General features: G+C 43.8%; 1 protein-coding gene across 1 annotated transcript in view; it reads left to right on the top strand.

Moving 5' to 3' along the window:
- Window positions 1-15,163, top strand: part of FANCM (FA complementation group M) — a 133,363-nt gene that overhangs the window by 87,008 nt on the left and 31,192 nt on the right. The window contains exons 7-8 of the mRNA XM_066608097.1: window positions 1,603-1,692; window positions 5,984-6,079. Coding sequence (XP_066464194.1) covers window positions 1,603-1,692; window positions 5,984-6,079 — 186 coding nt within the window. The remainder of the gene's footprint in view (window positions 1-1,602; window positions 1,693-5,983; window positions 6,080-15,163) is intronic.

Below are 15,163 nucleotides of genomic sequence, written 5' to 3'. Positions count from 1 at the left end.
CCGAAAAAACCCCCTCCAGAAATGCACTTTTTCAGTCACCCTGTCTCCCCCCCCCCCCCCCCCCAAAAAAAAATGCAATAAAAGGCAATCAAAACGTCGTATGTATTCTAAATTGGAACTAACGCAAACTACAGGGCATCCTGTAAAAAATGAGCCCTTGCTCAACTATGTCGACGGAAAAATTAAAAAAATTATTGTGTGCAGAAGGTGCAGCAGAAAATAATTTTAAAAATTAAAGGTCTTTGAAAAAAATACAAGTACTACAGCAACAAAAACTATACAAGTTTGGCATCGTAGTATTCGTACTGACCCATAGAATAAAGTTATCAGGTCATTCGTGTTGCAGTTTGTGCGCCATAGAAACAAGACGCACTGAAAGATGGCGGAATGTCTTTTTTTTTTTCATTTTACTCTACTTAGAATTATGTAAAAGTTTTTCAGTACATTATATGGTACTTTAAATAGCACCATTGAAAAATAGAACTCGTCCCCCAAAAAACAAGCCCTCATACAGCGACGTCGATGGATAAATTAGGGAGTTATGATTTTTTTAAGCAGAGGGAGGAAAAAAGAAAAGGGGCCGTGTCATTAAGGGGTTAAATGTACTAATTTCCTTCTCTGGGTCATTACGACGCAGGGATACCACATGTGTAATTTTGTTTTTAATTTTTTACAAAGTAAAGGGAGAAACGTGTTTTAATTTTTTTAATAATTGTTTAACTTTTTTTATTTTATTTTTTGTTTTGTCCCTTTTAGGGGACTTCCACAGAGACCCATCAGGACCCCCTGATCCGGGGGTCCAATGGTGACAGCCCTTTACATGCTGCAGACACATAGACAGCGGCATGTAAAGGGCTAACACAGCAGAGATTGGAGGTTTTCTTCATTCTCTGCTGTGTAAGAGCTGGTGCCCGGCTATCCTCCGACAGAGGGAGCCCCCTCCCTCTATCAGCCCTTTACATGCTGTGGTCGTATAGACCACGGCATGTAAGGGGTTAACACAGCGGAGATCTGAAGTTTTCTCCCATCTATGCTGTAAGAGCTGGTGCCTGGCTATCTTCTGACAGCCAAGCACGAGCTCTCCCTGCCATAGAGACCATCGGCTGGCTTCTGACAAGCCAATGGTCTCCATGGCAACCTGTAAACAAAGCAGTGCAGGTTGAAAGTAGTTTGAAAATAAAAGTGGGAGATTGCCGGCAGATCGGTAATATCTTCCTGCTTCTATCTTCAAAGTCCTGCACTGTTCTGTGTGGGAATATGCAGGCAGAGCACACCGCCCTAGTTTATAGCAATGTACTCTGCAGCTCCCATAGTGAAACATAGCCCAGAAATCTTCTGGCTATATTGCTATGGGCAGTGGAGCTCGTTCGGGAAAATTTCCGGGCATGCCACTCAAGGGGTTAATGGAACACAAATTAATGCAGGGTCTGAACAGGTGGAGAATGACACTGATTCAAAGACTACCAAAGAGGCCAAATCGGGCCAAAAATAAAATAAAATGGACTTTCCTCTAATCTCCAGGTTTTTGCATACAATGGCCTTTTTTTCCCCTTTTTGTATTTCCTGTTGGTTAATAAGATTTTTATTTTGTGTGTGTCTCAGGTATGAATCGGGCAAGAAATGAACTTGGCAGAAATGTTGACTTCTTAAATCTTTACCAACATCTAGAATCAATGTTTTCTTCTGATAATGGTATGTATGAAACCAACTGACTTGCATACAGGGCAGAAAATCTTCACACAAACTGTGATTGCCAAGTAGAGCCCAAAGCATCTGACCCTCACAGCTCGTGCCCATAGCAGAACCTATATGGCAGCGCACAGGGGCCATACGACTCTCTGTACTGAGATCTTCTCCCTGTGGAAGTAATGCTTCTAGGGGAGAATAGCACTGTACATATGGAATCTTGATTGAGCATGCCAGGATTAGTTTCCCTTCATACAACCTCAATATATTCCCCTACATTAGATAGTGATGTGCAAGTACTGTTACACTTAAAACTCTATTCTAAGATTTTTGCTCCCAGACGCACTTAATTCAGCTTATTTTAAACCCTGCGATTTAAGTCTTTACATTCTGGGTTAATCTGTGAATCTGACTCTGTACATAAAGACGCGACACTATACCCCTATAACTTGTAATTTAGAAAATCTCAATCCTGTGGTTAATCCCCCTGTACGGTAAGCTCTCTTGACAGTATAGAAAAATAAGATTTCCTAGCATTTTGCATGCTGATGTTTATTATTGAATGTTTGTTGCATTTCCTCTGCTGGGTTTATTGTATGTTGATCCTGATAGTCTGTGGGTTTTCACAGTGCGCCCTGAAGGGGTTATAGGGAAGCATTATCTTTGTCAATGAAGGGGTAATAGTACCGGTAGTAGTGTCTTTTTGGAGCATCTACCAGACGTTACTCTATGTGGATGTCAGATGTATCATATCATTTCAAGTGAATGTCCATTCTAGAAAATGATGGCTTCCTGCAGCTGCAACTAGGAGGAAGCTTATGGCATGCTATTTATGTATAGAATGCGTTACTAAAGTATTATGCAAGCTCCCTCTAGTGGCGGCTGATGGTGGCTAGAATTTTATTACCTAACTTAGTCTATACAGATTATAGTAAAATAAAGAATACAACTTGTGAAGCATTAAAGGGAACCTATCCTCAACTATAAGTAGCTATAGTTTAGGTCATGTGGAGTCTGGGGAGCCTCTTTTCATACTCGCCCAGTCCCCTGTTCCTGTGGTGTTCCCCTGTAAAGTCAATCCGCACAGCAAGCTTGAGACTTCTCAGAAGGCTCTGCACATGCACCCCTATTCATCTCTATGGGAGTGCACATGCACAGTGTTCTGGAAAGAGTCACTCTTGCTGTGTGTGCAGTGACAGCCAGGGGACACCACAGGAACTGGAGACCGGGTGAGTATGAAAAGAGGCTCCCCGGACTCCACCTAAACTATAAGCAACATACACTCATTGTGAAAATAATCCATCACCTAGAAGGAGTTGTCGGAATCACTTTCTCTGTGTGACTGTAACATTGATATAAATAAGTGATTTACAATATCAGAGCAAAAGGATAATTAATTGTGGAGAACTGAACACTTTAAGGGAGGCTCTAGTACCCTGTTGTACCGCCTCTGGCTTGGATACAAGGTGTGATAGAGGAGGGCATGGAGGCTCTGGTACCCTGTTGTACCACCTCTGGCTTGGATACAAGGTGTGATAGAGGAGGGCATGGAGGCTCTGGTACCCTGTTGTACCGCCTCTGGCTTGGATAGAAGATGTGATATAGACTGGCATGGAGGCTCTAGTACCCTGTTGTACTGCCTCTAGCTTGGATACAAGATGTGATATGGGCAGGCATGGAGGCTGTAGTACCCAGTTGTACTGCCTCTAGCTTGGATACAAGATGTGATATGGGCGGGCATGGAGGCTTTAGTACCTTGTTGTTTCGCCTCTAGCTTGGATGCAAGATGTGATACGGGCAAGCATGGAGGCTCTAGTACCCTGTTCTACTGCTTCTAGCTTAGATACAAGATATGATACTGATGGTCATAGAGGCTCTCGTACCCTATTGTACTGCCTCTAACTTGAATAGAAAAGTGGTATTGGTGGGCATGGAAGCTCTAGTACCTTGTTGTACCACCTCTAGCTTGGACACAAGATGTAATATGGGTAGGCATGGAGGCTCTAGTACCCTGTTGTATCTCCTCTAGCTTGGACAGAAGATGTGATACTGGTGGACATGGAGGCTCTCTTACCCTGTCCCGCCTCTAGCTTGGATGCAAGATGTTATACGGGCTGGCATGGAGGCTCTAGTACCTGTTGTACTGCCTCTAGCTTGGATACAAGATGTGATATGGGCGGGCATGGAAGCTCTAGTACCCTGTTGTACTGCCTCTAGCTTGAATACATAATATGATACTGGTGGACCTAGAGGCTCTTGTACCATGTTTTACCACCTCTAGCTTGAATAGAAGATGTGGTACTGGTGGGTATAGAGGCTCTAGTACCCTGTTGTACCGCCTCTAGCTTGGATACAAGATGTGATATGAGCGGTCATGGAGGCACACAGGTTCCATATGGTATCCTGTGGCTTATTGGTCCATATTTGCTTTAACTAAATCTCCAGACCATGCAAATTTGTAGGCTGCTGCAGTTGGTGTCCCAGATGGTCCCATACACATTCTATTGGTAATATATTTGGTGACCGGGCAGGCCATGGAAGTTGCGGGGCCATTCCTGTGACACACTTGCTGTGTGCTGTCGAGCATTATCCTGCTGGAAGATGCCTCTTTGAAGCCCTGCCATGAGAGGAATGCATGTGGCTGCAGGATGTCCTGAACATATCGCTGAGCTGTCATTGTCCCTCCTACTACTACTAGGGGTGACCAACTGTCATATGCGATGGCAGCCCACACTATCACACCAGCAGTGGGGGCAGTGTGCCGCTCCACAACAGAGGCAGGATTGAGGTGCTCGCCCCTAGGTCTCCTGGTATGAACACGGCCATCCGTGCTCAAAAGAAACCTATATTTGTCGCTGAAGACAACCCAGTTCCACTCCTGTGCAATCCACTTTTTTAGTTAATGACGCCACTGTAAACAGACTGTGGTGGGTGGGTGTCAAAGGCAGTACATGTAATGGATGCTGTATCACCAAACGTCCTTCAGCCAAAAACCTGGAAATGGTTCCGACAGACACAGTGGTGTAATGATGGTTCCACTTGTCTCAGGATGGTTCACAATTAAAAAGTTGGAGTTGTTCATGATCTGACTATCAGATGATCCTCTTGACTGGTGGTCTGTCGAGTACATCCTGAGCCCGGTCCCCTTGTGTTCGTGTCCTCAACCATCTGGCCCCATCATCTCCTTACAGTAGGCTCTGTTAACTGTGTGAAATCTCTTCTGTGTGTCGTAGAGGCGTCTAGTGGTCAACAATCTCTACACAAGCGGAAGAAGAGGACACTACACACAAGAAGCCTCTGAGAGCCTTTTTATAGGCCAAGGGTGGAACCACATTTATGGCTTCATATGACAAGACTGTTCTAATAATGTTACAACTCTAATCATTTACATATCTACCTGAGATGGAACTGCATGCCGAGTTTTGCCGCAAACTGACAACTTCTGGGTGCTTGATTTGCTAGTTTATGATGCCTATACTTGATGACAGATTTCCTTTAACAATAAGTGCTCCGTACTCATGATGATATGTATTATGGCCATGAGGATCGTAGCCTTGTTACACTTTTACACGCATGGCCAGTTTTAAGCCTCATGTCCACGGTAAAAAGATTATTTAAAATCCGCAGCGTTTTTCCCGCACGCGGATCCGCGCCCTATAGGGATGCATTGGACACCCGCAGGTAGTTAAATATCTGCGGATGTCATTTTACCCTTGAGGCGCGGATTGTGTGTGCGGGGGGAAAAAAAACGCGACATGCTCCATTTTCGTGCAGGTGTCCCGCGCGGACGGCTCCCGCAGGCTTCTATTGGAGCCTATGGAGGCCGTCCGGATCCGCGGAACACCCGTACCTGAATTATAAAACTTACCTGTCCGGACGCTGCGGATCTTCCCTCCGTCGTGGCCGGATCTTTTTCTTCGGCCCGGCAGATGTGCCCGGCGCATGCTGCCTGCGTGCAGAGCACATCCGCCGGGCCAAAGAAAGAAGATCTGGGCACGACGGAGGGAAGATCCGCAACGTCTGGACAGGTAAGTCTAATCTTTTTTTTTTTAGCCTCATGTCCCCGGGAAAGGAGGGACCCGCTGCGGGATTCTGCATGGAGAATCCGCGGCGGGCCTGATTTTCCCCGTGGACATTAGGCCCTTAAGGCTTAACATAGCCATTTTAACGTCAAGCTAACATCTATGTACAGTGCAGGGCCTGAAGTTGTCATGAAGCCCAGTTCTTATGTGGGACTATTGTTTGGTTGTGGATATCCTAGAATTACATTGTAACTCCAGTTCTCTACTCCTTATAGGTTCTGATGTAAAGAGGTCTTTTATCTACAGTCATCCAAAACTAAAGAAGTTAGAAGAAGTTGTAATCGAGCATTTTAAAAATTGGAATAAACCAGGTAAGTGTGTCATGGTTGTGTGTGCCGTACGGCCAGATGTAACTGGTGGGATCCCCATTCCGCATGTTAGCCAAAGCAGTGAGCGGCTACAGTGTGACTCACAATGTTCATACGTTACGCCATTCATTTTAGTGGGCATCTTCTAATGCTTTATTTCCCTGGTGGTGGCGTTGCAGGGAAATTGCACTTGCTATTGGGTTCCTGCATAGCTTACATCAGATTATCCTTATTTTCAAGTTTGTTTTTTTTTAAGACAATAATTGCTTACCCTCATCTGGCATCCATTAGATCTCCTAGTTTTTGGGGTTACATTGTAGGGGGTTAGACGGTCTTTGCGTTAGGCTTTTTGTCTGTGAAACTTTCTATCATAGAATGACCCTTTGATGTACCTGCAAACATCTGCAATCTCTTGGGAAATCAAACAAGTGTTAAACGTGATTTCTGCAGCGGCATGAAAGGGAAAATAAACTATTACACAGTTCCCATAGCAGTGAGACGCCTTTGTAAGTGTATGGATGTGTTGGGTCCTGCTGAGAGGAAGGTCCTCTATCTCCTATTTATAAGTTTATGGTAATAATTAGGGCTTGCACATTTAGGGTTCATTTAAAATCTGATCATATGGGTGCGTTCCCATGGGATGGATTTAGTGCGGATTTTCCTGAGTTTTCCTAGAATTTATCTGGGCATTTTAGGTTTTTGTATACTATTTTTTCATATTGGAGAATAGAATTGACTAGATGGCGCCATTGGGGGCGCCTCGGGGGTCTCCTATCCATTCAGCGCAATGCTACAGCCTTACGGGCCAGAAACAGCACCTCTAGTATGTATTTTTTAAACGATCAGCCCAGCATCATATGACCAGCTAGAGACTGTATCATCTCTTCCTGCAGGGAGGACAGTGTGATTATATTCACCTAAATAAGCCACAGGCCCTAAGTACACAATCAGTGGGTTGAACCTTTAATCTCCTTTATTATACCTCTAATTATTAGCAGTAACTGTGATAGGAGTTTGTGACCCCCTCTAAAGAGCTGTTATGGTAGGGTCTGTCACACAGGGATTATGCTGACTGAAAAATTGGCCTTTTTAGAGGAAAATAAAGCCTGGTAATTCTCAAGTGGTCAGAATAAGATCACATGACTGCATAAGGAGATGGGTTTCAGTAAGTTTCAGATAGAAATAACTAAACATGTTAATACTAGCACATACATACATACATACATACTGAGGGGCTAGTTACATAATGAGTGAAGAGAAAAAACCTCAGACGTTGACCACCCATACGTGTTTTCATGTCCTGGGTGTCTGGGATTTAATCTTCAAGGCTGTAAAAACATGCTAGCCCTGGACTTGACATTGGGGGCTGCGGTGTGCGATCCCCAATTATGCGATCTCTGTTATCCAATGGATAATGGTAATCGCATAACAGTTAATTTTTTTTTTAACGTTTCATCTCCTTTCACCGACAAAATGTCGGGCATATGCGCAGAAGGCCGGAAAGCCCTGGAAATTTAAAATCCCCCTGCTCCCTGGATAACTGCAATCATGTAAAGTTAAAAATATTAAAGCTTCATCTCCCCTCATGGATCATATCCGTGAGGGGAGATAAAATTACGTACCTAAGGCTTTATTCACAGACTTTACCCCGGCTTCTGCACATTTGCACGTTGGCAAAATGCCAAACGCATGTACAGAAGTCAAAGATTGCCCAGGAAATCTAAAACTTTCCTGCTCATGGCTACCAAAGGTAGCCAAGAACCCGGAGATTTCATGGGAGGCCGCGGTATGTGGTTTCTGGTCACGTGATTGTGGTTATCCAATTGATAACAGCGATCATATAAGGTTAAATAAAAGTTAGTTTCATCTCAACTCGTGGATCGTATCCGTGAGGAAAGGTGAAATTACTTACTTATTCCTCATGTCCATGGGCAAAAGAAGAATTAAAATCCACAGCGGATTTTAACTCTTCTCCCGCCCGCGGATTCGCACCCCATAGGGATGCATTGACCACCCGCGGGTAGATAAATACCCGCGGATGGTCAATAAAAGTGAATTTTAAAAAAAAAAGGAGCATGTAAAAAAAACGCGACATGCTCCATTTTCGTGCGGGTCTCCCGCAGGCTTCTATTGAAGCCTATGGAAGCCGTCCGGATCCGCGGGAGACCTAAAATAAGAATAACTTACCCGCAGCGGGCCGGGCACGTCTTCTCTTCCTCACGGCCGGATCTTCTTGCTTCGGCTCGGCGGATGTGCCCGGCGCATTCGCGCGGCACGCCGCCGACGTGCCGAGTACATCTGCCGGCCAAAGAAAGAAGATCCGGCCGTGAGGAAGAGAAGACGTGCCCGGCCCGCTGCAGGTAAGTTATTCTTATTAATTCTTATTTTAAGCGCTCATGTCCGCGGGGCAGGAGGGACTCGCTGCGGATTCTCCATGTAGAATCAGTAGCGGGCCTGATTTTCCCCGTGGACATGAAGACCTTTCCCCGGCTTCTGCACATCTCCCCAGATGGTGGACACAAGCGCAGAAGCTGGGGAGGGGGCAGGAAATGTAAAATCTCTTTGCTACTAAAGGTAGCCGAGAGCCTGGAGCAGTGACCAAGGGCCACGGTGAGCGGTCCCTGGTCACGTGATCACCGTTATCCAATGTATAATAGCGATCATGTAAAAGTTAAAAGAAAACAATGGGTATATTTCTGAATGCAGGACAAACAGGGGTATCAATTTTAGGGTGCACAACCTCATTTTCATGTGTACTTGACAAAAAAATCTGTCATTAAAATGACATATTTACAAATATATGAAATTGTATTTTTCCTCCCTTGAAATGTACTAATTTCTGAGAAAAAACTGTGGGGTCAAAATACTCAATAAATACAATAAGGTGTGAATTTTTTAAATGGGGTAATTTGTGGGGGTATCTATCATTCTGACACCCATGAGCCTTTGCAATCTTGGCTTGGTGCAGGAAAACAAAATGTTCCTCAAAATGTTAATAATCAATGTTAAATGTGTATGTCTCCTAAATGGTAAAAAAAAAAAAAAAAAAAAGTTTTTCCAATGTGCTTTCAGAACAAAATAAACAGATGGAAATATATATCCGATCAAACATGTGTACGGTATGTTTGACATACTGCAGTTTAACATGTGAAAAAAATTAGCTTTATAAAAATTTTCCCTTACGATTTTGGCGCTTTTAATAAACATTCCCAAATTCTATAGGTCTATTTTTACCACCTGAATTAAGTACAATATGTGGCGAAAAAAAATAAATCAGAATTATTATGATATGCAAAACCTTTACAGAGTTATTCTGAGTTAAAGAGAGACAGGTCAGATTTCCAAAAATTAAGGCACAAACAGGCTTGGTCACTAAGGGGTTAAGCAAGTCACAGCACGAAATAACATCTCTGAAATAATGCCTCCTTTCTAGAGCAGTCAAATCTGCGCACATACCTTTTGTGAAACTGACAAAGACATTTTTTTGATGGAGAGCGAACGCATTGTGTGGTGGTGACACGGGCAAGACCAGCGTGTTTTGTAATGAACTTGGATGAGAGGGTGAAGTGAACAGTAGGCGCCGGGGAAGCGGGAGGATAATTGATAGTGCAAATTGACAAACTAACGTAGTACCTGAAGTCTTTTCTGTCTGTGTTGTTAAAGGCTTTGAGTGCAATTTGGTGTTTTTAGTTTTTTTCCTTAGGACTGGGTTTGCCCTTGCTCGGTCTGCTCCAGGAGGACATTGTTTCCTTGTTGCCCATAAAAAGTATTGTTTTTAACTGAAAAGAGAATTAGCAAATAAATATAGTATCAATATAGATCTATTTTAAAAGGGTATTTTGTGACTTTACTACTGAGGACTTATCCTTAGGATAGCTAATGAATAGTCTATTCTTGGGGTCTATCCCTTGAGATCCCCGGTGAACAGCTAATCTTAGGTCAGCGGAATATCAGAATATCAGCTGATCGATGGGGATTCTGCATGACGGACCCTAGCTAATCAACTCTTGCTGCTAAACACTTGGTAGAAATGTATGGATTTCATTTTAAATAAAATATTTTAAAGAGTAGCCTGGTGAGAAAAACTGCTCAATGCTCTGTAAAAACCTAAAAAGAAGGTCCTACATGCCTCACCCAGTTCCCCGCAGCTGGCATTCCAACATTACCATCCTTGCGGCACTCTTCCTGCAGCTTCAGTGACTATATGCCGTCACTGGCTTCTCTGACTACTACGGCTAACTACTGGCTGTTCCTCAATTACATAGAACCGGTAATTGGATACAGCTGTCACATGACCCTGTGGCGAGGCATCACCACTGGAGCTGGAAGATGAGTGCTGTGGAGAATCGGGTGAGGTAAGTAAGAATTTTTTTTTTCCATATTTTTACACTAGTTGGGCAGTTTTCAATTTCATTTTTAAACATTGAGATTTATTAAGATAGCTTGTTATTACTAATTATTATCCACGAGCCATTAAGGCCGCCTGCAGACGAGCGGGTCGGATCCGGCGGCGAGAATTCTCACCGCGGGACCCGACCCGAGCGCCTGCAGAGACGAGCGCGTACTCACCCGCGCCCGGCGGCCCCAGCTCTTTCATGTGCCGGCAGCCGGACAGCTGGCGCATGCGCAGGCCGGAGCCGGCGGCCGGGTGAGTGACGTTTCTGTGCGGAGCTCTGCGAGCCCCGCACAAACATAGAACATGCCGCGGTTTGTTTGCCGCGCGATATTTCGCGCGGCCAAACCGCGGCCGTCTGCATAGGAGTGCGTATTGTAATGCACTCCTATGCAGGCTTTCAGTGGCGGAAATCCCGTGTGCAGGCGGCCTTATAAGGAAGTCAAAAGCTTGACGTTCATAGATTGGTAGAGTTGGAAGGGACCTCCAAGGTCATCAGGTCCAACCCTTTGCTTGGTGCAGGATTCACTAAATCATCCCATTGAAGGAGAACTCGTCACCTCCCGTGGTGACCTGTTCCACTCATTGATCAACCTTCAGAAAGTTTTTTCTAATATCTAATCTGTCTCTCCCGTTGCTTCCAATAGAATCATAGAATAAATAAATCTTATTTGTATAATGCCAACTTATTCCGCAGCACTTTCAGGTAATTTATTTATTACCCCCTCATCAAGCTGGGTACTCATTTTACCGACCTCGGAAGGACAGAAGGCTGAGTCAATTTTCAGCCTGCTACCTGAATCATGCGGGAATTGAACTTGCACCCTTCAGGTTGTAAGCAAGAGCTTAGGACTGGATTTCTGCTACCTTCACACTTTACGCCACATGAGGCTCTAATGTTCTAACTCCAAAGCTTTGAAAAATAGTTCTCTATTGCTAACAGTGGTAGCTCCCGCTAGTGTTTCTTCTGTGGCTGAAATGCTGGTCCACCTGCTATACTATTCGGCAGTGCACCTGCATGCACAATACCTTCCCAACCTTTACCCCCCAAATGAAAAAAAAACTATAAGCAAAGAGCCCTATATGCTTACATAGTATGCTAGGCTGAAAAAAGACAATCTCTTTAACCTGTTTCCATCCCCTCCCTTGTTGATCCAGAGGAAGAGTAAAAACCCCAATGATTTAGAAGCCAATTTGCCCCATTTTAGGGACGGAGCATGTAACTCAGTCACTCACGGACAAGTGGTCTTTAGTACTTTGACTAGTAATTATTAGATAATTCTAGTACTAGTGTTTCTGGTGGTGCAATGCGCCACACAGCTGTACTACATGCACGTCACACACACAGCACTGCTACATACATTCTTCATCCCACACAACAGGGATCACAAGACGCACACCACAGGTCCTTCATCCGAATTCATTTTAGGGTACTTTTATTTGTGTAAAATCGACTTGACCCGTTAAAAAGTGCTTGTCCAAGTGTAGAAAACAGCACCACTGGACTGTAAAGTACTGCAACGTCCACCAGACTGGCAACTCCCTAAGGTAGCCTTTTGGTTTTACTTCTACTGGGTTCTTTGTATTGCTTCACTATTCTTACACATCATTTGCCCCTCAATGTAAAAAAATGAAAGATCTTATATAGCCCTAAAAAGACAAATAGGGTAAGAATTCCCTGATCTGAATGGCTTCACTGGGGATCTGTGATACTATTACACATTACAGAAATGGAAGTAAACTTTTAATGACCCCCCTTTCTATTAGCACATCAGTACGTTGGGCACGTACATGGTGTAATTCGGGAAGGTCGAAGGCACTTGAGTAGCATCCGTCCTTTGTCTGTACGATGCTTTCAGAGCTGGGTGATGTGTGCGGCCGATATTGAACGACAGGACGTTATCTAGGCCACCTCGCAGCAGCTAATTTCAAGTAAATCAATTTGTATGATCTGTTTGTTGTGTCATGTGATACAGTTAATTGTATAAAAAGTGTGCTCGCACCAGGCTCCTATTGATCTGGTATATGGGAGAACGAGGCATAGACTAATTAGTATGTGGTTAATTGGCCCTGGTTACAATTGAAGCTCTTAATATACTTAGCACAGGCAAAAACTTTTTAATGTAATTAATGATCTGTATTCACTCTTTTTTTTTTTTTTTCTTGTTTTTTTTAAATTTATTAATTTTCATTATTTTATTAAGCCAATTTATTTTTTAGCTTTTCTGCAGATACATTCCTCATATTGATACATCTCCTACCTACCGTCTGTTGGATATTGTACATCCCTATTTACATCCGCAAACCTGCTGGCAGAATGGAAACCACCTTTGATCTGGAAATGATCATAAAAAAAGCAAAAAACATCTTTTATTTACCTTTCATTGTCAAACCCCTTTAAACTAGGATGTATTGATATCAAATAGGTTGATGAGCGGCATGGATTCCCCTCCGTGAATAGGACCTCCGGCACCCAGCCTGATCTTACTTCTGTATGACCGCTGTTGTTGCTGGGGTTAGAGATTCTGATCTCTTAAATAATCACCACTTATACTTAAAAAGAGATTGCCTCTCTGGGCCTACTGGAGATCCAGGGGCTGACGCTCGTAAAAACCTTCCAACGGCGTGTAAACTAGACTAAGTTAGGCCGCTCTCTCACAACTGCTTTTACAGCGTTTAGCGCAGCGCTTCAAACGCCGCGGTAAATGCTGTAAAACGTCTCCATTGATTTCAATGGGGCTTCTCAAACTAGCTTTTGAACACAGCGTTTCTAACCCTGCGATTTTTCTAACGCTGTCTGGTCTGTTTTCGTGCGTTTTTAAGTGCTTTTTAACCCATTAAGGACATGGCCTGTTTTGGGCTTAAGGACGCAGCGATTTGTTGCGGATTTTCATCTCCATTGTTCTAAAGCCATTACTTTTTTATTTTTCTGTCAACACAGCCATATAAGGGATTGCTTTTTTGCATGCTAAGCTATAGTTTTTATTGGTGCCATTTTTTGGGTACATAGACTATTTTGTAAAACTTTTCTTATTTTTTTAATGATGGCAAGAAGAGAAAACGCATTAATTCTGCCATAGATTTTTTTTGTTTTAACAGCGTTAATTATACAGCATAAATGACACAATACATTTTTTTCTGCTGGTCGGTATGATTAGAAGCGAACCTACTCGTTTTGAGTAATTACTCGATCGAGCACCACGATTTTCGAGTACTTCCGTACTCGAGTGAAAAGATTCGGGGGGAGGCGTGGCGGAGCGGGGGGTAGCAGCGGGGAACAGGGGGGAGCCCTCCCTCTCTCTCTCCCTCTCCCCCCCCCACTCCCCGCTGCAACCCCCCACTCATCCACGGCGCCCCCCGAATCTTTTTGCCCGAGTACGGAAGTACTCGAAAATCGCGGCGCTCGGGCGTAAAAGGGGCGTGGCCGAGTATGCTCGCTCATCTCTAACTATAACACTACCAAAATTCTTATTTTTTTTTATAGTGAAGTTTTCTTCACTTTTCTGCGACCGCCCCCCCCCCTTTTTTTTTTTTTTTTGAAACCTTCTTTTTTTCCTCTAAATCGCTGCGTTCAAAGTCCCATAACGTTTTCTTTTTTTCTTTTTCATGGACGGAGCTCTGTGGGGGCTTACTTTTTGCGAGACTAGCTGTAGTTTTTATTGGTACCATTTTTGGGTACATACAGCTTTTTTGATCACTTTTATTGCGTTTTTTTTTGGGAGGCAAAGTGCTAAAAATTAGCATTAGTCATGTTTTTTAGCGTCTTTCTTTTACACTTTTTGTGATGTAGGACAAAAAGTGTGTTCAACTGATTGTACGCGTTGTTATGGACACAACAATACCAAATATGTGTGATTTCATTTATTTTTAAAACTGTATTCATGTTAATATGAGAAAAAGCACCCCCCCCCCCCCCCCCCGACCTACATTTGTGTGTTTTTTGTTTTTTTTTAAACACCAGTTGTCCCTGTGGGGGACATGCATCATAGCACCGATATTCGCTATGATAAGGCATTGCACGACTTATGTCCTGCAATGCCTAATCGTTTGTATTAGCGATCGTAGGCACCGGTATCTGGTGTCCTGTTGCCATGGCAAGCAGTCGGGCTCTCCGCGGTTATATCGTACTCCCTCTGTGGACCCTTCCCATGCCGCGATCTACATAGATGGCAGCAGAGAAGGGATTAACAGCGGGGGTCGCTGCTTCAATGCACCCCCGCTGTTGCAGCAGAAGCCTGGCTACCAATTACAGCCGGATCCCGCTGCTGGATAGCTCTAGATCTCTTTTGATCTTGCGCTCTTCACAGAACATATGTGTACGCCCTGTTGCAGGAAGTAAACCTGCTGCCAAGACGTAAACTTACGCCCTGGAGCAGGAAGGGGTTAACGCACTTCATCACCCATTACAAAGATGGGGTGCGTTAAATGCTGTTGAAAGCTTTAAAAAGCTACTTAGGATTTCATCCCTTCTGCATTGAAAGTGGTGACAGCCATGGTGAATGGCTACTACAAAAAGCGTGCTGTGGGCGTGAAAATCCGCAGCATGTTAGTTTTCTGTGTATATCATGTTCTGTTGCCTTTTTTATTACTACAAAAAAGTTGTACTGAAACGTGCGCTTTAAGCAGCCGTCCCAAATGAATCAAAAATAAAATGATGGAAAAGACTTGCAATATCTCATGCACTTCACTGGTAC

Source organism: Eleutherodactylus coqui, chromosome 6 (genome assembly GCF_035609145.1).
Source record: "Eleutherodactylus coqui strain aEleCoq1 chromosome 6, aEleCoq1.hap1, whole genome shotgun sequence".
NCBI classification, from domain to species: Eukaryota; Metazoa; Chordata; class Amphibia; order Anura; family Eleutherodactylidae; genus Eleutherodactylus; species Eleutherodactylus coqui.
This window is presented reverse-complemented; position numbering and strand designations above follow the sequence as displayed.